Source organism: Onthophagus taurus, chromosome 2 (genome assembly GCF_036711975.1).
Source record: "Onthophagus taurus isolate NC chromosome 2, IU_Otau_3.0, whole genome shotgun sequence".
Taxonomy (NCBI): Eukaryota; Metazoa; Arthropoda; class Insecta; order Coleoptera; family Scarabaeidae; genus Onthophagus; species Onthophagus taurus.
Window position 1 is genome coordinate 17,666,013 of NC_091967.1, and position 23,878 is coordinate 17,689,890.

General features: G+C 39.4%; 1 protein-coding gene across 1 annotated transcript in view; it reads right to left on the reverse strand.

Annotated features, from left to right (window-relative positions):
- The window catches only part of LOC111414383 (fibrillin-like protein dumpy), a 157,924-nt gene that overhangs the window by 12,926 nt on the left and 121,120 nt on the right, over nt 1–23,878 (reverse strand). Inside the window, 42 exon segments of the mRNA XM_071194412.1 lie at nt 47–355; nt 411–1,073; nt 1,126–1,452; nt 1,507–1,815; nt 1,878–2,576; nt 2,631–2,936; nt 2,989–3,285; nt 3,346–3,675; nt 3,731–4,684; nt 4,743–5,051; nt 5,102–5,404; nt 5,457–5,783; nt 5,837–6,151; nt 6,209–6,529; nt 6,584–7,207; nt 7,259–7,558; nt 7,616–7,945; nt 8,013–8,711; nt 8,851–9,171; nt 9,230–9,532; nt 9,599–10,234; nt 10,296–11,246; nt 11,304–12,248; nt 12,306–13,262; nt 13,317–13,619; nt 13,675–13,980; nt 14,035–14,367; nt 14,426–15,688; nt 15,744–16,049; nt 16,115–17,755; nt 17,813–18,118; nt 18,173–18,505; nt 18,571–19,530; nt 19,583–19,888; nt 19,941–20,246; nt 20,298–20,630; nt 20,686–21,639; nt 21,699–22,004; nt 22,069–22,371; nt 22,426–22,758; nt 22,916–23,230; nt 23,291–23,617. Of these exon segments, the coding sequence (XP_071050513.1) occupies nt 47–355; nt 411–1,073; nt 1,126–1,452; nt 1,507–1,815; nt 1,878–2,576; nt 2,631–2,936; nt 2,989–3,285; nt 3,346–3,675; nt 3,731–4,684; nt 4,743–5,051; nt 5,102–5,404; nt 5,457–5,783; nt 5,837–6,151; nt 6,209–6,529; nt 6,584–7,207; nt 7,259–7,558; nt 7,616–7,945; nt 8,013–8,711; nt 8,851–9,171; nt 9,230–9,532; nt 9,599–10,234; nt 10,296–11,246; nt 11,304–12,248; nt 12,306–13,262; nt 13,317–13,619; nt 13,675–13,980; nt 14,035–14,367; nt 14,426–15,688; nt 15,744–16,049; nt 16,115–17,755; nt 17,813–18,118; nt 18,173–18,505; nt 18,571–19,530; nt 19,583–19,888; nt 19,941–20,246; nt 20,298–20,630; nt 20,686–21,639; nt 21,699–22,004; nt 22,069–22,371; nt 22,426–22,758; nt 22,916–23,230; nt 23,291–23,617 (21,069 nt within the window).

Genomic DNA, 23,878 nt, shown 5'->3' on the forward strand with positions numbered 1-23,878 from the left:
TATTTTGTTAGAAATATATGATATGAAAACTTATTATCTAACATACTTTCGATGACTCTACATCCACTAAACGGATCACCTTCAAAACCATCTTGACAACTACAAATCGGGGTGTGACTGACCACTCTACAAATTGCGCTTGGACCACAAACACCGGGGCATGGATCAACGCATTTTTGATTTCTACACGCTAAATGATTTGGACATTCATTATTGCTTACACATTCAGGTCTGCAATTTGGTGGCAATCCTAAAAGACCATCAAGACATTTGCATGCTGGTGGAGTAAGACTTCGATCACAAAATGAATTTGGACCACAGAATTTGCATGGGTCTGGTGTGGGTATTTCTTCAACTAAAAATTGGCGAATGTAAAATATAATGATATATAGAAATGGTTTAAATAATACCTATCAATGTACACCTGGTGAAAGGATTTCCAGTATATCTCGATGGACAACTACATACTGGATTATGGTTTATAACGTTACATAAAGCCTCAAATCCACAAGTACCAGGACAGGGATCTATACATTTTTGATTTACACAAGCTTCGTTTTGAGGACATTCCGAACTAGTTATACACTCGGGTCTGCAAGTCGGTGGGCTTCCTATATAATTTGGTAAACAAGAACAAACTGCTTGACTATTTATTTCTCTACATTGACTGTTTGGACCGCACGGTGAAGGTGTACATGGTTTTTGAGGTAACTCAACTAAAAAAGGTGAATATGAATTTAAAGTTGTGAAATGAATTATGATGTAGATACCCTTGATGGGATTGCATACGACGAAAGCGTTTCCGGTGAAACCTTGCCTACAACTACACATTGGGATGTGATTGTATACAACACATTCTGCATTTTGGCCACAAGTTCCCGGGCATGGATCAACGCATTTATTTCTTATACATGATTTAGATTTCGAACAATCTGTGCTTAATATACATTCCGGTCTACACCCTTGGTATGGATCTCCTAAATATTCACTTAAGCAAGTACAAACACCATTGTTGCATTGAGCGTTTGCTCCGCACGGTGATGGATTACAAGGATCTTTTGGTAGTTCAGGTGCTAAAATGTTTTAATAAGTTTAAATTTTTTTGTATGAATACAAAATTCTTACGTGGTGGTGGTTTTGGATAACAATTACTAAATGGATCTCCTGTATAAGTATCGGGGCATGTACAAATTGGTATGTGATTAACCACAGAACAGGTAGCATATGAACCACATGATCCTGGGCAAGGATCTTTGCATTTTTGTTGTATGCACGCCAAAATGTTTGGACATTCATTATGGCTTGTACATTCCGGTCTACAATTTGGCGGTGACCCAATGAATTGGGGTAAGCAAGAACACGATGGAACGTTTCCAATTGGGCGACAAAGAGCATTTGGACCGCATGGTGATGGTACGCATGGATTAATCGGTTCACTCGGTGGTGTAACAGCTATAAAATGATTTGTAATAAATTTAAGATCGTCTAAGATTTTTATACTCTTACGTTTTTGTTGTAAGTAACATCTAGTAAATGGATCTCCAGTATAATCAGTAAGGCAACTACAAATTGGATTGTGATTATTAACGATGCACTGAGCTTGCAAACCGCAAGTTCCTGGACAAGGATCAACGCATTTTTGCTTAACACAAGCTTTGTTTAGAGCACATTCTGAACTTGATGTACATTCAGGTCTACAAGATGGAGGTGAGCCAATAAATTGAGGTAAACAAGAACATATGGCTTGTTGATTGAGTTCTTTGCATTGACTGTTTGGTCCGCAAGGTGATGGATTACATACATCAGGACGGGGAACTAATAAAAAAAAGATGATAAAAAGTTTCATAAGATTAATTTGCATTAAAATTAAAGCTTACTTTCTTCGGGAATTTTGCAAAATTGGAATGGATTGCCAATAAATCCTGGTTTACAATTACAAGTTGCAATATGATTTACAACTTGACAATCGGCGTTTTGGCCGCAAGTTCCAGGACATGGATCCTTGCATTTATTTTGTAGGCAAGCTTTATTGTATGGACAATCCGAATTTAAAACACATTCGGGTCTGCAACCTTCATAAGGATTTCCAATGTATTCTGGCAGACACATACAAGATCCCGCATTATTAGATTCTCTGCAAATTGCGTTTGCACCACACGGAGATGGAGTACATGGATTGTGTTGTTCAAAAGCAGGTGGTGCTATAAAAAATTAATCCTTTATAAATCATTCATTTTATGATGGTGTATTTTTACCTGGTGGCATAGGTTGGCATGAAATAAACGGATTACCGACATAACCATCGTTGCAGACACAATTTGGAGTATGACTAACGACTCTGCATATAGCATTAACTCCACATGATCCAGGGCAAGGATCTTGACATTTTCTATTGATACAAGCAAGTTTTGTCTCACAATCACTATTACTGGTACATTCTGGTCTACAGTTCGGTGGAGCTCCTATAAATTCTGGGAGGCACGAGCATGATGGGGAATTATTGATTACTTTGCATTGTGCATTGAGACCACATGGTGAGGGTTGGCAAGGGTCTGTTGGTTTTGGCGGTTCTTTAGCTATAAATAAATATGTCAGATATTTTCTGTAAAAAATAGATTTCGTCTCCTTACGAATTGGTAGACATCTACTAAACGGATCTCCAGTATAGGACTCTGGGCAACTACAAACCGGATTGTGATTAATTACTTGGCATCTAGCCCCAATACCACATGTTCCAGGACAAGGATCGATACATTTTTGGTTTACACAAGCCTGATTTAATTGACATTCTGAGCTAGTAACACATTCAGGTCTACAAGTTGGTGGACTTCCAATAAATCCAGGAACGCAAGAACAAATTGCTTGTTGATTAATCACTCTGCATTGACTGTTTGGACCACATGGAGAAGGTATGCATGGGTTTTGTGGTGATGTTACTAAAATATTGTAATTTTAGAAGATATTTCGATTTATATAATACTTGAGTACCTTCAGAAAGTTGGCATGCTACGAAAGCATTTCCCACATAATTCTTAATACAAGTACACATGGGAATGTGATTGATAACTTTACATTCTGCGTTGGTGCCACATGTTCCAGGACAAGGATCTTTACATTTATTTCTTAGACATGCTTTATCGTTAGGACAATCCGTATTTAAGATACATTCAGGTTTACATTCTCTGTAAGGATCTCCTTGATATTCGGGTAAGCACGTACAAATTCCATTATTACATTGAGCGTTAGGTCCGCATGGTGAAGGATTGCAAGGATCAGTTTCTACAGCTATGTTTAAATATAAAAAAATAAATCTTGTTGTATTTAGTGTTTTCAAAGTAGACTTACGCGGAGGTGGTTTAGGTTTGCATTGTGTAAATGGATCGCCAATGTATCCATTGATACATACACAAGTCGCAATATGATTATTTACACTGCAATCCGCATTTAAACCACAAAGTCCAGGGCAAGGATCTCTACATTTTTGGTTGATACAAACTAAGTTTGAAGTACAATCGGAGTTTGTTGTACATTCAGGTCTGCAGTTTGGAGGGCTTCCTAGATAAGTTGGTAGACAAGAGCAACTTGGTGTTCCACCGATATCTCTACATTCCGAGAAAGGTCCACATGGTGATGGTACACAAGGATTTGGCGGTATAGCCGGGTCTCTTGGTGGCGCTATATTATTGATAATGTTATAGTTAGTGAAAAGAAATTTTCAATATATTCTTACGTGGTGGTATAGGGGTACAAATAGTAAATGGATCTCCAGTATGTGCGTCTTTGCAAGAACAAATTGGACTATGGTTGATGACTTGACATCTACTGTTGACGCCACAAGCTCCTGGACATGGATCTTTACATTTTTGATTAATACAAGCTTTGTCTAATGAACATTCTGAACTAATTGTGCATTCAGGTCGACAACTTGGTGGGGATCCTATAAATTCTGGGAGGCAGGAACAAATTGCTTGATTATTATTTTCTTTACATTGGCTATTTGGGCCGCAAGGCGTAGGTTGGCATGGATTTTTTTCTGGTTCCGGAGGTGATTCAACTTTTAAAGTACAGAAAGAGAATGGATTTCCGGTGTATCCTTGTAAGCAAATACACGATGGTAAATGGTTTAAAACGTGACATTGGGCATTTTGTCCGCAAGTTCCAGGACAAGGATCTTGGCACTTATTTCTTATACAAGCTTTGTTTGATGGACAATCAGTATTATAGATACATTCGGGTCTGCATCCTTCGTATGGATTTCCAATATATTCTGGAAGACATATACAGGCGCCAACACCATTTTGTTCCCTACATTGTGCATTGATTCCACATGGTGATGGCACGCATGGTGTTTGTGGTTCAGGTGTTACAATTGGTTTTTCTTCTACACATTGAATAAATGGATTTCCATTGAAGCCAGGAAGACAAATACAATTTGGCGTGTGAGTCACAACTCGACATTGCGCGTTTGAGCCACAAGTTCCAGGACAAGGATCGGCGCATTTCGTATTAATACAGGCTAAGTGATTGGGACATTCACTGTTACTGACGCATTCAGGACGACAATTTGGTGGCGACCCTATGAAAGTTGGTAGACATGAACAAGATGCTTGGTCATTGGTAACTTTACATTCTGAATTTGGACCGCAAGGCGATGGTTTACAAGGGTCAATAACTTCTACATCTTCTGAAATTGCATAATAAACTAGAAATAGATGTTATCATTATTGTAATTTTTAACATACGTGGAATAATTGTGCATTGCGTGAAGGGATCTCCACTGTATAAATTGAGACAAGTACAAATTGGATTATGATTGATAACGTGACATTCAGTGTTTAAGCCACAAGTTCCAGGACATGGATCGATACATTTTTGGTTTACACACGCTAAATTTAATGGGCATTCTGAGCTTGAAACGCATTCAGGTCTGCAAGTTGGTGGGCTTCCTATGTAACCAGCGACGCAAGCACAAACCGCCTGATTATTAACTTCTCTACATATACTGTTTGGTCCGCAAGGTGTTGGGTTACATGGATGTTGTTCAACTGGAGCTATAAGGTTATACTTTAGATTTGTATTTTACTTTTTGTTGTTAACTTACGCGGAATAGGTTTGCACAATACGAATGGGTTTCCACTGTAGCCAGGTTGACAAGAACACATTGCAATGTGATTAACTACATTACATTCAGCATTTTGGCCGCATGTACCAGGACAAGGGTCAGTACATTTGTTTTTAATACATGCTTTATTTCTTGAGCAGTCAGTGCTCAAAACGCATTCAGGTCTACATCCTGTGTATGGATCACCGAATTGATATTCGGGTAAACATGTACAAATTCCGTCTTTGCATTGAGCGTTTGTACCACACGGGTTTGGGTTGCATAAATCTTGTGGTTTTGGCGCTATAAAATGTTTTTAAATAGGACATGTTTTAATTTATAAAACTCAACTTACGTTCTACTGGTTCAGGATAACAATTGGTGAATGGATTTCCTGTGAATTTCGATGGACAAACACAGATTGGGGTATGATTTATAACTGAACATTGTGCAGAAATTCCGCAAGATCCAGGACAAGGATCAACACATTTTTCTCTTATGCACGCTTTATTACTAGAGCATTCTTCGTTTGTAGTACATTCGGGTTTACAATTTGGCGGTGTTCCGGAGTAACCAATGAGACAAGAGCAGGATGGATTGCCGCCAATGTCTCTGCATTCTGAGTATGGTCCGCAGGGTGATGGGAAACATGGGTTTGGAGTTGGTTTGTCTTCGGGTGGTTCTACAAAAAATTTTTGTATTTTTAAAATTTTAAATGTTTTTCGTTAGTCTTACTTGGAATGAGAGAACATCTAGTAAATGGATCTCCTGTATGTCCAGGATTGCAAGAGCATATTGGATTGTGGCTGACCACTTTGCAAAGTGCGTTTATGCCACACGTTCCTGGACAAGGATCTTTACATTTTTGGTTTACGCAGGCCAAATGTAGTGGACATTCTGAACTTATTACACATTCAGGTCTACAACTGGGTGGAGTTCCTATGTAATCTATTAAGCAAGAGCATACTGCTTGACCATTAATTTCGCGACATTGGCTATTAGGACCACAAGGCGATGGGCTGCAAGGGTTCTTTGGTTCCTCTGGTGGTTCTAATATTAAGTTTAAATTAATAAATCATTTGAATAATAAGTAATTTGAAAACTTACTATAAGGTATAATATTGCAAAATATAAATGGATTTCCTGTGTATCCTGAGCGACAAACACAAGACGGTAAATGATTGATTACTTGGCAATCTGCGTTTTGACCGCACGTGCCAGGGCAAGGATCTTGACATTTATTTTTCATACAGGCTTTATTTGATGGACAATCTGAGTTTAGGATACACTCAGGGCGACAACCTTCATAAGGATTTCCATAGAATTCTGGTTCGCAGATACAAGCACCTGCGCCATTTTGTTCTCTGCATATTGCATTGATACCACAAGGCGATGGAAGGCATGGTGTGGTTTGTATTGGTTCAGCAGCTAATAAATAGTTATTTTAGCGATAATAAGATTGAAGTCATTTTGTATACATACGTTTTGGAGTACAGAAAACAAAAGGATCTCCAATATAATTTTCCAGGCAGACACAATTTGGCGTGTGACTAACCGCGCGACATTGAGCATTTTGTCCACAAGTACCCGGACATGGATCTTTACATTTATTATTTATACATGCGAGATTGTTACTGCATTCGCTATTACTGGCACATTCAGGTCTACAATTGGGAGGTGAACCTATAAATTCTGGTAAGCAAGAACAGGAAGGCGAATCGTTAAGTGGTCTACACTCAGCGTTAGGACCGCAAGGAGATGGTTGACAAGGGTTTTCTGGTATATTTGGTGGTTCTTCTATTATCTGTAAACAACGTATAAATGGATCGCCAGTAAATTGATTAGGACAACTGCAAATAGGATTATGATTGACTACGTGGCAAAGAGCTGATATGCCACATGTTCCTGGACATGGATCTATGCATTTTTGATTGTTACATGCTTGACTTTGCAAGCATTCGGAACTAGTTGTACATTCTGGTCGACAAGTAGGTGGGCTTCCTATGTACGAAGGTATGCACGAGCATACAGCTTGACCATTAATTTCTTTGCATTGACTGTACGAACCACAAGGAGAAGGATTACATGGGTTTGGTTTTGTGGGGGCTAAAACAACTAAATTAGATTCATTTAAAAGATTTTGCTCACATAACATACGTGGTATCGGTGTGCATAATACAAACGGACTTCCGGTAAAACCTGGGCTACAAGAACACATTGGAATGTGATTGATTACGTTACAGACAGCATTTTGACCGCATGTTCCTGGACAAGGATTAACACACTTGTTTTTAATGCATGCTTTGTCTTTTTCACAATCTGTGTTCAGGACGCATTCTGGTCTACATTCTCTATAAGGATCTCCATGATATTCTGGGATACAAGTACAAATTCCATTATTGCATTGAGCATTGGGTCCACAAGGTGATGGATTGCAAGGATCTGGTATATCTTCCACTAAAGAATAGGCACAATTAGTAATATGATCAATAGTGATGATACTGAATTTCTTACTGGGTGGTTTTAAATAACAATTTGCAAATGGATCTCCAGTGTAACTTTCGGGACAAGTACAGCTTGGAATATGGTTGATTACTTTACATTGAGCATTTGTGCCACAAGACCCAGGGCAAGGATCTCTACATTTTTGATTAATACATGCCAAATTACTGGTACATTCTGAGTTTATGGTACATTCTGGGCGGCAGTTTGGTGGTGAACCTATAAATTCTGGCAGGCAAGAGCACGACGGGGTACCTCCAATATTTCTACATTGAGCATTTGAACCACAAGGGCTTGGAACACATGGATCGGTAGGCAGTGGGGCTGGCAGTGATGGAAGTGCTGTATAAAAATTGTAAAAGTAAGAAATTAAAAAATAAAAACAAAAACGTATAACAGTTTAACTTACGAGGTATTGGGTAGCACCTAGTGAAAGGATCTCCGGTATGTCGGCTATTACAAGTACATATAGGGCTGTGATTTATCACTTGACATTGTGTGTTTATTCCACACACACCGGGACAAGGATCGACGCATTTTTGGTTTATGCAAGCTTTGTCAAAGGAACATTCGCTACTAACAGTACATTCGGGTCTACAATTTGGTGGGCTACCGATGTAATTAGCCAGACAAGAGCAGACCGCTTGTTTGTTTACTTCTTTACACTGACTGTTTGGACCGCAAGGTGAGGGATTACATACATCTCGAGGAATATCTTCAGTGGCTACCAAAAGAAGTTTTTTTATTGCCATGTTTTAAGAAAAAGAAAATGTGTTTATCTTACGTGGTGGAAGTGGGTTGCAATATTGGAATGGATTTCCGGTAAATCCAGCGCGACAAGTGCACGTAGGAAGATGAGCTATAACTTGACAATCCGCATTTTGGCCGCAAGTGCCAGGACAAGGGTCTTGACACTTATTTCGAATACATGCTCTATTTGAAGGGCAATCAGAGTTTTGGATACATTCGGGCCTACAACCTTCATAGGGATTTCCAATATGTTCGGGTAGACACGAACATGACCCTGCGCCGTTTTGTTCTCTACAAACAGCATTTGCTCCACAGGGGGAAGGAACACAAGGATTTATAACTTCAGTGGGTGGCTCAGCTGTAGAGATTCAAATTGTAAGTTTATTTTACAGTAAATATTTGTGGTTAAAAACTTATCTATAGCATCATATTTTAATGATCTCGAAGATAAGTTTTATTTATGGGATATGCAATCATTATAATTATACGTTACGTACATTGTGGAAGTTCGCAGTTTGTAAATGGACTTCCTATATAACCTTGGAGACACGCACAGTTTGGAGAGTGACTAACCACCCTACAGTTGGCGTTAGTACCACAGGCTCCTGGGCAAGGGTCGGCGCATTTTTGGTTTATACATGCTAAGTGATTGGGACATTCGCTATTGCTAATACATTCCGGGCGGCAATTAGGGGGAGATCCTACGTAATTTGCCAAACATGAACACGAAGGGCTTTCGCCGGAAACTTTGCATTCGGAATAAGGTCCGCATGGTGACGGTTGGCAAGGATTAATTGGCGGACGAATGTCGTCTTGTTCTAAAAGGTAAGTTTATAAATATGTATTGTATTCTATATGTTGTTTTTCGCAGCTTACGTGGTAAACACCTAGTAAATGGATCTCCTGTATATCGTGGGGGACACGAACATATTGGGTTATGATTTATAACATTACAGATAGCACTAAATCCACATGTACCCGGACATGGGTCTATACATTTTTGATTAACGCACGCTTTATTTAAGGGACATTCTGAGCTTGTTACGCATTCAGGTCTACAAGTTGGTGGGCTTCCTATAAATCCAGGGACACACGAACAAACTGCTTGGCCATTAATTTCTCTACATTGACTGTTTGGACCACAAGGTGATGGAACACATGGATTTACAACTTGTGGTGCTAAAATGTTATTAAATGATAAATCAGCAGGTTAAACTAATAGTTTAGAATTATTTGTAAACGTACGCGTGAATGGATGACATGCAACAAAAGCATTTCCAGAGTACCCTTCTGGGCATGAACACATTGGAATATGATTTATCACAGAACACAGAGCATTGCTTCCGCAAGTTCCCGGGCAGGGATCAACGCATTTATTACGTATACAAGCTTTATTTTTAGGACAGTCGATACTCAAAAGACATTCTGGTCTGCATTCTCTGTAAGGGTCTCCTTGGTATTCTGGTATACAAGTGCAAATGCCTTGATTACATTGAGCATTTGGTCCACAAGGTGATGGATTACATGGATCCTTAATGGGTTCTTCGACCACAGGTGGTTTTGCGAAACAGTTGACAAATGGATCACCGGTATATTGCTCAGGACACGTACATGTTGGGTTGTGATTGATAACACTACATAAAGCATTGGTCCCACAGGATCCAGGACAAGGATCTGTACATTTTTCTCTAATACAAGCCAAATTGCTGGTGCATTCGGAATTGATAACACATTCAGGTCGACAATTAGGTGGAGTTCCAAAATAATTAGGTAAACATGAACAAGATGGCAAGTTTTGTATGTTCCTACATTCTGAATTCGGTCCGCAAGGCGATGGTATACAGGGATCCCTAATAGGTGAGACAATAGAAATTGATGGTGCTGAAAATATAATTCATGAGTAAGTTTTTCAACAAAATCTTTTGACATTCGATCATCTTACGTGGTTGGTAACATCTAGTAAACGGATCTCCTGTAAATCCGGGAGAACAAGAACAAATTGGACTATGATTAATGACTGTGCATTTGGTATTTAATCCGCACGTTCCAGGACACGGATCACTACATTTTTGGTTAACGCATGCTTTATTTTGAGCACATTCTGAACTAACGGTACACTCTGGTCTACAACCAGGTGGCGTTCCTATGTAATTTGGTAAACAAGAACATACAGCTTGTTGGTTAACTTCTCTACACTGACTGTTTGGACCACAAGGTGAGGGATTGCATACATTAATTGGTTTTGGTTGTTCTTCCTGTCGGATGATGTTACAATATCTAAATGGATCACCGGTGTAACCAGAAATGCAAGTGCAAGATGGTAAATGGTTAATAACTTGACATTGCGCATTTTGTCCACATGTTCCTGGACATGGATCTTGACATTTACTTCTCACACATGCTTTATTTGAAGGACAATCAGAATTAATTACACATTCAGGTCTGCATCCTTCGTAAGGATTTCCTATAAATTCCGGAAGGCAACTGCATGCACCTGCCCCATTGCGTTCTTTGCAAATTGCGTTACTTCCGCAAGGTGATGGATTACATGGTGAAATGTTCTCGATTGGTTTGACAATTTCTTGCGTACACTGTACGAATGGATTTCCAATGAATCCTGATAAACAGAAGCAGTTTGGTGCATGGCTAACAGCACGACATTCTGCGTTTGCACCGCAGACCCCTGGACAAGGATCTTTGCATTTTTGGTTGATACATGCAAGATTAAAGGAACAATCGCTATTACTGATACATTCTGGTCTACAATTTGGAGGAGATCCAATAAAGCTTGGTAAACAAGAACATGAAGGAGATTCGCCTGTAACTCTGCATTCTGAGTTTGGACCGCAAGGAGATGGTTGACAATGATTGATAGCTACAGGAGGTTCAGCCGCTAAAAATAATATTTTCTTTTGATTCAATGAACTTATGCTTAAACTAAATGACTTACGGATGGGGGTACATCTTACAAATGGATCACCAGAATATCTTGGGGGGCAACTACAAATTGGGCTGTGATTTACAACTTGACATTTGGCTCCTACTCCACATGATCCTGGACAAGGATCAACACATTTCTGATTAACACAGGCTTCTGATGGTATACAATCGGAACTCAAAATGCACTCTGGTCGGCAAGTTGGAGGGCTACCGATATAACCAATAATACAAGAACATACTGCTTGACCGTTAATTTCACGACATTGACTATTCGGTCCGCACGGAGACGGATTGCATGGGTTCTCAATAATTTTATCTGGAATATTATTACATTGTACGAATGCATTTCCGCTGAATCCTTGTAGACAAGAACACATTGGTATATGATTTATAACGGAACATTCAGCGTTCACTCCACACGTTCCGGGACAAGGATCTATACATTTTTTTCGAATACAAGCCAAACTTTTTGGACAGTCTGTATTTAAGACACATTCTGGTCGACATCCTGTATATGGATCCCCTTTGTATTCCGTTAAGCAAGTGCAGATGCCGTTGTTGCATTCGGCATTTGGTCCACAAGGTGATGGGTTGCACGGATCTTTTTCAACGATTGGAATCTCAGGAGGTTTTGGGAAACAATTTGTAAACGGATCACCAGTGAATCCATCTGGACATGTGCAAATTGGTATATGATTTATTACTGAGCAGTGAGCATTAGATCCGCATGATCCTGGACAAGGATCTCTGCATTTTTCTGTAATACAGGCCATATTGCTTGAACAATCGCTATTTATCGTGCATTCTGGTCTACAATTTGGTGGACTTCCTATATAATTTAATAAACAAGAGCAACTTGGTGATCCACCAATATCACGGCATTCAGAATAAGGACCGCATGGGTACGGTACACAAGGATTAACAACAACGGGTTGTAGTGGTTCTTTCATTGGGGCTACAATAAAATAATTTAAAGAATAATGTAATTTTAAAAATGTTTTGCTAGGCTTACGTGGAATTGGATAACATCTGGTGAATGGATCTCCAGTATATCTAGTTATACAAGAACATATTGGGTTATGGTTGATAACTTGGCAGTTACTATTAAGGCCGCAAGTTCCAGGGCATGGATCAGTACACTTTTGATTTACACACGCTTTATTTAGTGGACATTCGGAACTAACTGTGCATTCAGGTCTACATCCGGGTGGAGTTCCAATATAGTTAGGTAAACAGGAACAAACTGCTTGCTGGTTAATTTCTCTACATTGACTATTGGGTCCACACGGTGATGGATTACAAGGGTTTTTCGGAATTTCATCTTTAACAATTTCTAGAATTCTGCAATAATTAAATGGATCTCCTGTGTAACCTGAGTTACAACTACATGATGGTAGATGGTTAATGACTTGACAGTTAGCATTTTGCCCACATGTTCCTGGACATGGATCTTTGCATTTACTTGAAAGACATGCTTTGTTTGATGGACAATCCGAATTTAAAATACATTCTGGTCTACAACCTTCATAAGGATTTCCGATATAATCCGGTAAACATGTACAAGATCCCGCTCTATTTTGTTCTTTACAAATAGCATTTGCACCGCACGGAGATGGAATACAAGGTGAAATGATTTCAGGTACCAAAGCGATGGCGTTACATCCCGAAAACGGATCACCAGTAAAGCCGGTAAGACAAACGCAGTTTGGAGTGTGACTTATTACTCTGCATTCTGCGTTATTTCCACATGAACCAGGGCAAGGATCTCTACATTTTTGATTTATACATGCTAAACTTGATGAACATTCGCTGTTACTTATACATTCTGGTCTGCAATTCGGTGGAGATCCAATGAAGCTTGTTAAGCAAGAACAAGAAGGAGAACCATTCTTTTCTAGACATTGTGAATTGGGACCGCAAGGTGAAGGCACACATGGGTTGACGGGTGTTACGTACTCTTCAACTATTTCTATAAATGTAATTAATTTAATAACAGTTTAAATTTTTTTTTGGGGACTCTTACGAATTTGGCATCTAATAAATGGATCTCCGGTATGTCCAGAAGGACAGCTGCATATTGGGTTATGATTAACCACTTGACAGATTGCTAAAATTCCACATGTTCCCGGACATGGATCAATACATTTTTGATTTACGCAAGATTGAGCTAAACTGCATTCTGAGCTACTGATACATTCCGGTCTGCAAGTTGGTGGACTTCCTAGATAGCCAGGTACACAAGAGCAAACTGCTTGTCCATTGAAAGCTCTACATTGACTATTAGGTCCACATGGAGATGGGTTACAAGGATTTGTTGGTGTAGATTCTACAATGTATATATGTTAGATTTGTAATGTAATAAGATTTCTTTTTCGCGTTACCTGGAATTGGGGAACATAAAACAAATGCATTTCCAGCAAAACCTTTCTGACAACTACAAATGGGAATATGATTTAGTACTGTACAAATTGCGTTTTGTCCACAAGTTCCAGGGCAAGGATCTATACATTTATTTCTAGCACAAGCCTTGTCTTTAGGACAATCACTGCTCATTACACATTCTGGTCTACATCCTTGATAAGGATCTCCTTGAAATTCATTAACACAAGTACATATTCCTTCCCTACATATTGCATTAGAACCACACGGTGAGGGGTTACATGGATCTTTAATTGGTACTGTTTCAGCTATGAAAATTTCGATATTATTAAATAAATAAGTTTTATAATAAATTATCTTACGTGGTTTGGGGAGGCAACTGGTAAAAGGATCTCCTATATATCCTTCGAAACATGTGCACATAGGGATATGATTTAAAACATTACATTGAGTGTTGGTTCCACAGGAGCCAGGGCAAGGGTCAGCACATTTTTCTCTAATACAAGCTAAATGGCTAGCGCATTCGTAATTTGCAATACATTCTGGTCTACAATTGGGAGGTGATCCTATATAGTTAATCAAACATGAGCATGATGGTGATCCACCAACGTTTCTGCACTCAGCGTGCAAACCACAAGGTGATAACATACAGGGATCCGTTATGGGTTCAAACTGAATTGGTGGCGGTAAAGCAGCTGAAAAGATTTTAAATATTATTTTATATTGGGTGAAATGAAACTGAGTGAAACTTACGGGGAATTGGATAACATCTAACAAAGGGATCGCCGGTGTGTCCAGAATTGCAAGAACATATGGAATTATGATTAATTACGTTGCAAATAGCATTTAAGCCACATGTACCAGGACATGGGTCACTACATTTCTGACTAATACATGCTTTATTTAGATTACATTCCGCGCTTGTAATACATTCTGGTCTACATGATGGTGGGGTTCCTATATAAGTTGGTAAACAGGAACAAACCGCTTGCTGATTAACTGTTCTACACTGACTATTTGGTCCGCAAGGTGAAGGATTGCAAACATCAATTGGCTTAGTAGGTTCTTCTTCTCTTATTATATTACAAAATTGTAAGGGATTTCCCGTGTAACCAGGTAAACAGTTACAAGTTGGAATGTGGTTCTTAGTATAACAGTTTGCATTTTGTCCACATGTTCCTGGACAAGGATCTTCACATTTATTTCTTATACAAGCTTTATTTTGTGGGCAATCTGTATTAAGAGTACATTCAGGTCTACATCCTTCATAAGGATTTCCAATGTATTCTGGTAAACACATACAAGATCCCGCTCCGTTGCGTTCTTTGCATATAGTATTTGTGCCACAAGGTGTAGGTAAACAGGGATTAGTGAGATCTTGAATTGGCGGTGGTTGATATAGTTGGCATTGCGCGAAAGGATTTCCTGTGTAACCGTTTAAGCATACACAATTTGGTGTATGGCTCACAACACGACATTCAGCATTTGATCCACATGTTCCTGGGCAAGGATCACTACATTTTTGATTTACGCATGCTAAATGAGTTGGACATTCAGAATTACTAATACATTCAGGTTTGCAATATGGAGGTGAACCGACGAAATTTGGAAGACAAGAACATGATGGTGATTCGCCTGATATTCGGCATTCTGCATTTGGACCACACGGTGAAGGCTCGCATAAATTCACTGGTTTCAGTTCTTCTTGTTGTATAATTTGACACCGCACGAAGGGATCACCTGTGTAGCTGGGTGGGCAAGAACAGATAGGATTATGATTTACAACGTTACACAATGCACTAAGGCCGCAAGTTCCGGGACATGGATCAATACATTTCATATTTGAGCAAGCTTGTGTAAGTGGACATTCCGAGCTTGTAACACATTCTGGTCTGCAAGTCGGAGGAATTCCTATGTAACTAGGAACGCAAGAGCAAACAGCTTGACCGTTAATTTCTCTACATTGGCTATTCGGTCCGCACGGAGATGGGTTGCACGGATTAGTTTCAATTGGTTCTAAAATGAAAAAGGAGTACAGTTTGTTATATGATTCTGATTGATATATATTTACTCTCAGTAATTCTGCAGCTAACAAAGGCGTTTCCAGTGTAACCTTGTGGACAGCTACACATGGGAATATGATTTATAACGCTGCATTCAGCGTATTGACCGCAAGTTCCTATACAAGGATCTACACATTTATTTCTTATGCAAGACTTATCTTTGGAACAATCTGTGCTTAGAACACATTCAGGGCGGCAACCTGTGTAAGGGTCTCCTTGATATTCTGGTAAGCATGTACAAATTCCTTTGGTACAGTGAGTGTTAGAACCACATGGTGATGGATTACAAGGGTCATCTTCTATAATTACTGGAGCTATAAGTAAAACATTAAAGTAGAGGTTTTGTTTTCGAAAATAACATAAATGAATAATTACGTACGTGGTTTAGGGTAACAGTTGTTAAATGGATCTCCAGTATAACTTTCAGGGCATGTACAAATTGGAATGTGATTTATAACATTACATACTGCAGTTGAACCACATGAACCAGGACATGGGTCGATACATTTTTCTCTTATACAAGCCATGTTACTGGAGCATTGAGAATTAATGGTACATTCTGGTCTACAATTTGGAGGAGTTCCAATATATGTCGGTAAACATGAACAACTAGACAATCCATTGTTGTTTCTACATTCGGAATATTGGCCGCATGGTGATGGAACGCAAGGATCTATTACAATGGGCGCCAGTGGAGGGGGTGTAATTTCGATGATGTGACAACGAACAAATGGATCTCCTGTATATCCTGAATCACAGGAACATATTGGGCTATGGTTGATTACTTGACATTTTGCATTTAATCCGCAAGAACTTGGGCATGGATCAACGCATTTTTGATTTATACACGCTTTATTTAGGGGACATTCACTGCTAAGTACGCATTCAGGTCGGCAACCAGGTGGACTGCCTATGTAATTTGGTAAACAGGAGCAAACTGCCTGTTGATTGATTTCTCTGCATTGGCTGTTTGGACCACATGGTGATGGATTACATGGATTTATCGGCTTTTCATCCTGTTCAACTTCAGGTATCCTGCAATATCTAAATGGATCTCCAGTGTAGCTAGGGAAACAAGTACAGGTTGGAAGATGATTAATAACTTGACAATTAGCGTTTTGTCCACATGTTCCCGGACAAGGATCTTTGCATTTGCTGTTTATACAAGCTAAATGAGAAGCACAATCGGAATTTAAAGAGCATTCTGGTCTGCAGCCCTCATATGGATTTCCAATGTATTCCGGGAAACATATACAGGCACCTGCATTCTTCTGTTCGACACATCTTGCATTAACACCACAAGGCGAAGGTGTGCAAGGTGTGTTTATAGCGGCAGATACTAAAATAGTGAAAATATTATTATGAGGGAAATGTCTACTGTAGCATAAAACCTTACTTTCTGGCAATTTACATTCTCTAAATGGATCTCCGTTATAACCTGATATACAAACGCAATTTGGTGAGTGGCTAATAACTTTGCATTCAGCATTTAAGCCACATATACCCGGGCAAGGATCTTTACATTTTTTATTAATGCAAGCCAAGTTCACAGGACATTCAGAATTGCTAACACATTCGGGCTTACAAAATGGTGGTGTTCCTATAAATTCTGGTAAACAAGTACACGATGGAAGATCATTTATTTTTTTGCATTGTGAATTTGGACCACAAGGTGTTGGTGGGCCACATGGATCTTCTATTTCTGGTTTTATTTGTATTACTAAGCATCTTATGAATGGATCTCCAGTGTATTTAGGCGGACAACTGCATATTGGATTATGATTGACTACTGTACAGATTGCCGTTATGCCACAAGTGCCTGGGCAGGGGTCGATACATTTTTGATTAACGCATGCTTGATTTAAAGCACATTCGGAGCTGGTGACGCATTCTGGTCGACACGTTGGCGGAGTACCTATAAAACCTTGGACGCAAGTACAAACCGCATGACTGTTAATTTCTCTACATTGACTGTTTGGTCCACAAGGTGATGGATTACATGGATGTATCACATCCGGTTCTTAAAATAATAAATAAATCAATATCACCTTCGGAACAGTAATTTAAAAGTTTTTACCTCTAACAGGGGAACATAAAATGAAGGCATTTCCAGAATGGTTTGGTAAACAGGTGCACATCGGTATATGATTAATTACTGAACATTGAGCGTTTTGTCCACAAGTTCCTGGGCAAGGATCAACACATTTATTTCTGATACACGCTTTGTTTTTAGGACAATCTGAATTAAGAACACATTCTGGTCTACATCCTCTATAAGGATCTCCTTGATATTCTGGTAAACATGTACAGACGCCATTCGAACATAGCGCATTAGGTCCACAGGGCGAGGGATTGCAAGGGTCTGTTTCGACAGGTTTTGGTGCTATAAAATAAGTGCTATATAGTTTTACAACAAGATATTTACTGAATCCCTTACGTGGTGGGGGTTTGGGATAACAGTTGGTGAATGGATCTCCGGTGTAATCATCTAGACACGTACAAATTGGAGTATGGTTGATTATACTACATTTTGCATTATTTCCACACGATCCTGGACAAGGATCCATACATTTTTCTCTAATACAGGCCAAGTTACTTGAACATTCTGGGTTAATGGTACATTCGGGTTTGCAATTTGGAGGACTTCCTATATAATTTGAAAGGCAAGAACACGAAGGAGAAGATCCTACTGCACGACACTCTGAATTTGGACCGCAAGGTGACGGTACACAAGGATTTATATAATCTAATTGTGGCGTTGGTGGCGGAGCTAGAATATATACATAAATATAAGATAATAGAATAAATATTTTTTTTGTGTATAGGGTCTCTTACGTGGTATTGGGTAACATCTTGTAAATGGATCTCCGGTATAACCAGACTGGCAGGAACATATTGGACTATGATTAATTACTTGACACTTAGCTTGTATGCCACAAGTTCCTGGGCATGGATCGATACATTTTTGTTTAATACACGCGTTATTTTGTGGACATTCAGAACTGACTGTACATTCGGGTCTACATCCAGGGGGGGTTCCAATGTAATTTGGCAAACAAGAGCATACTGCTTGTTGATTAACTTCTCTGCATTGACTATTTGAGCCGCAAGGTGATGGATTACAAACATTAATGGGTTTAGGTGGTTCTTCGTGTCGAATTATATTACAATATCTGAACGGATCTCCAGTGTAACCAGAAATACAAGTACAAGATGGAAGATGGCTGATAACTTGACATTGAGCGTTCTGTCCACAGGTTCCGGGGCAAGGATCCTTACATTTACTATTTATACAAGCCAGTTGGGCTGGGCAGTCTGAGTTTAATACGCATTCTGGACGACAACCTTCATATGGATTTCCAATATATTCTGGTAAACACAAGCATGCGCCAGCTTTATTTTGTTCTCTACATATGGCATTTGATCCACATGGAGATGGTTCGCATGGTGATTTGATTTCATCCAACACTACAGGTGGGGGGATTTCGGAACAAAATCCAAATGGATTACCGGTAAATCCATTTTTACAGGAACATATTGGTGAATGACTAAGTACATGGCATTCGGCATTTGTTGCACACACCCCTGGGCATGGGTCTGAGCACTTTTGATTTATACAAGCTAAATGACTAGAACATTCGCTGTTGCTGATACATTCTGGGCGGCAATTTGGTGGAGAACCAATAAAGTTAATTAGACAAGAACATGAAGGCGATCCTCTAATTTCTCTGCATTCAGAATTTGGACCACAAGGTGATGGTTGGCATGGGTTTATTGGTTCTGGAGGACTTTCAGCTAAAAAAAATTAGGTAAAAAAAGAATTTGTTTGGATTTAAAATTATCTTACGTATTAAGAGACATCTCACAAATGGATCTCCAGTAAAACCTGAACTACAACTACAAATGGGATTATGATTTACCACTTGGCATTTGGCATTTAAGCCACATGTTCCAGGGCATGGGTCGATACATTTTTGGTTTACACATGCTTGGTTCAAAGCACATTCTGGACTAGAAACACACTCTGGTCTACAGGTGGGTGGGTTTCCTATAAAACCAGGCACGCAAGAACAAACAGCCTGACTATTAATTTCTCTACATTGACTATTTGGTCCACAAGGTGAAGGATTGCATGGGCGTTGAATAAGTTTTGCTAAAATAAAGGTGCAATGAAAACAGTGTTTATAAACATAAAAATCACGTACGTGGAAGTGTACTACAAGATACAAATGCATTTCCGGTGAAATCCGGAGGACAACTACACATTGGAATATGATTTATTACTGAACATAACGCATTTTGCCCGCAAGTTCCCGGACAAGGATCGACACATTTATGTCTTATGCAGGCTTTATTTTTTTGACAATCGGTACTGAGAACACATTCGGGTCTGCATTCGCTATATGGGTCCCCATGGTACTCTGCAATACAGGAGCAAATTCCATTGTTGCAATTTGCGTTAGGTCCACAAGGGGATGGATTGCAAGGGTCGCTTATTGGTGGTTGAGTCGCTGAAATGTAAATTTAAGTTTTTTTCGATAAACGATAATAAAAGATCTTACGTTGTGGGGGTTTGGGATAGCAGTTAACAAAAGGATCACCAGTGAATCCTTCCGGGCATGTACATATTGGAATATGTGCTACAACTGAACATTGAGCATTTGCTCCACATGATCCTGGACATGGATCCCGACATTTTTCTCGGATACATGCTAAGTTACTGGTACATTCGGAGTTAATAGTACATTCTGGTCGACAGTTTGGAGGGGTGCCAATATAACCAGGCGTACAAGAACAGCTGGGTGAACCACCTATATCTCTACATTCTGAATATAACCCGCAAGGAGATGGTAGACAGGGATTAACGATATCTTCCACAATTGAAGGGGAAGGTGCTAAAATTATTTTGATTGACTTATAAAGCAAACGATCCAATAAATAAACTTTTACCTGGAATAGGATAACATCTTGTAAATGGATCACCTGTGTGTCCAATATTACATGAGCAAATTGGACTATGATTGCGTACTCTACAAAGTGAATTAAGACCACATGTTCCGGGACATGGATCCACACATTTCTGGTTTAGACAAGCTTTTTCTTGAGAACACTCTGAACTAACGGTACATTCTGGTCTACATCCAGGTGGACTTCCAATATAATTAGGTAAACAAGAACACACTCCTTGTTGATTAACTTCTCTGCATTGACTATTTGCACCACAAGGTGAAGGATTGCAAACATTGATTGGTTTTGGCTGTTCTTCGTGACGAATAATGTTGCAATATTTAAATGGGTCACCGGTGTAACCAACAATGCAAGTGCAAGATGGTAAATGGTTAATAACTTGGCATTGAGCGTTTTGTCCACAAGTGCCTGGGCACGGATCTTGACATTTGCTTTTCACACATGCTTTATTTGAAGGACAATCAGAATTGATTACACACTCAGGTCTACAACCTTCGTAAGGGTTTCCTATAAATTCTGGCTGACAACTACATGCGCCTGCACCATTGCGTTCTTTACAGATTGCGTTACTTCCGCACGGAGAGGGGTTGCATGGGTTTCGAATTTCTTCTTTAAGTGGTAAAGCTAAGTTGCATTGGACAAACGGATTACCTGAATAGCCATTATTACAAATACAGTTTGGAACATGATTCACTACACGGCATTCCGCGTTTTCTCCGCATATACCAGGACAGGGGTCTTTACATTTCTGATTTATACAAGCTTGATTGAAGGAACATTCGCTATTACTTATACATTCTGGTCTGCAATTTGGTGGTACGCCAACGAATTCGGGTAGACATGAACACGATGGAGAAGATCCTGCTACTTTACATTGAGAATTAGGCCCACATGGGGATGGTTCACAAGGGTTTATTGGTTCTGGAGGAAGTGCAGCTAAAAATTATATATAACTGTAATATGGCGGCAAACTTGGTGGTAAGTTTAATTCTTACGCAATTCCAGACATCTAACAAATGGATCACCAGTAAGTTTTGGTGGACAGGAACAAATTGGATTATGATTTATTACTTGACATAGAGCACCGATTCCACACGTGCCAGAGCATGGATTTTGACATTTTTGATTTATGCAAGCCTCAATTAACGAACATTCCGAGCTTGTTATACATTCTGGTCTACATGATGGTGGACTACCGATATACCCGACCAAGCAGGAGCAAACTGCTTGATTATTAAATTCTCTACATTGACTGTTAGGTCCACATGGTGAAGGCAAACATGGTCGTTGTATTGTTGGTTCTGAAAGATTGATTGACAAATTTCGTTGTCAATATTTTGGCAATATAATGAATAGTTAACCTACTTTCTATTGGTCTGCACGATATAAACGCATTTCCAGCAAAACCTGTAGGGCAAGTACACATTGGAACATGGGTAACAACATTGCAATCAGCATTTTGACCGCAAGTTCCTGGGCAAGGATCAACACACTTATTTTTAATACAAGCTTTAGTTAAAGGACAGTCATTATTAAGGACACATTCGGGTCTGCATCCTTGATATGGATCACCTTGGAATTCAGGTAAACATGAACATATTCCATTGTTACACCTGGCATTAGATCCACAGGGGTTTGGACTACAGGGGTCGTTTGGTTTGGGCGGTACTACAAAATAATTTTATATCACATAAGGATTTGTAATTCTCATCAATATCTTACGTTCTGGTGGTTTAGGAATACAATTACTAAATGGATCTCCTGTGAAACCTTCTGAGCAACTACATATAGGAATATGGTTTATAACAGTACAAAGTGCATTGACTCCACAAGATCCTTGACAAGGATCGGAACATTTTTGTTTTATACAGGCTAGTATACTGGTACATTCAGAATTTATGGTACACTCAGGTCTACAGTTCGGTGGTATTCCTAGGTATCCTACATTGCAAGAGCATGACGGACTATTTTGAATATTTCTACATTCTGAATAAGGTCCACATGGTGATGGTATACAGGGGTCAAGGATTTGTTCTTCGTATTTTGGCGGAGGAGCTGCAACATATTTTTATTGTGAATAGTAGTGTTAGAGAAGCAGCTCGGGTTATGTATAAAATACAATAAGGCATATCAAATTTACCTAATTTTGCTAAAATAGGCATTTTAATTGAATAAGTTAAATATAAGCCACTAGCATCTTTGTTTGACTTACGTGGTATGTGCATACATCTAATGAATGGGTCACCGGTGTATCCGGGTCTGCAAGAGCATATAGGACTATGATTTATGACATTACAATAAGCTTGTATTCCACAAGATCCAGGGCAAGGGTCAATACATTTATGACGAACACATGCTTTGTCAAACGGACATTCCGTGCTCATGGTACATTCTGGTCTACATGATGGTGGGGCTCCGGTGTAGTTAGGTAAACACGAACAAACAGCATGTCCATTAACATCTTTACATTGACTATTGGGTCCACAGGGTGACGGTTGGCAAGGCTGAGATGGTTCTTGTTTAATAGCTAGAAAAGGTGGGTATTTTTCTGTTGTGATGTCATGAGTGCTGTGTAAAAAGGGCTTACGGTCTCGTTGTATGACGTTACAAAATCGATATGGGTCTCCTGTAAATCCAGTGATACAAGTACATGAAGGAATGTGGCTAATAACTCTACATTCTGCATTTTGACCACACGTGCCTGGGCAGGGATTTTGACACTTATTCCGAATGCAAGATTTTGTGGATGGGCAGTCAGTGTTGTGAACACATTCGGGTCTACAACCTTCGTATGGGTTGCCGATATAATCAGGGCTACAGGTACAGCTACCAGCGTTATTTTGCACTCTGCAAATTGCGTTGGCACCGCATGGCGATGGCATACAAGGGTTCAGAATTTCAGGGACTAGTGGTACTGTAAACATGGCGTAACGTTAATTAAAATGATTGCATTTTTAGTTCAACCTTATTATTCGTTAAGGGGCATGGGAAGCAATTATTATTGATTAATATTTTTTAAGTTTAGTCACTCGACTAAACCTATTTTAGGCAATTTAAATCCAGCTCTAATTCTGTTACTAGCATGAAAAGCTTGCCGCTTTTTAGCTTGCACGATCATTTATTCTCCGCTCCCTCGCTGTTACTCCGTTGGAGGACGTCTCACTTACCTTGTTAC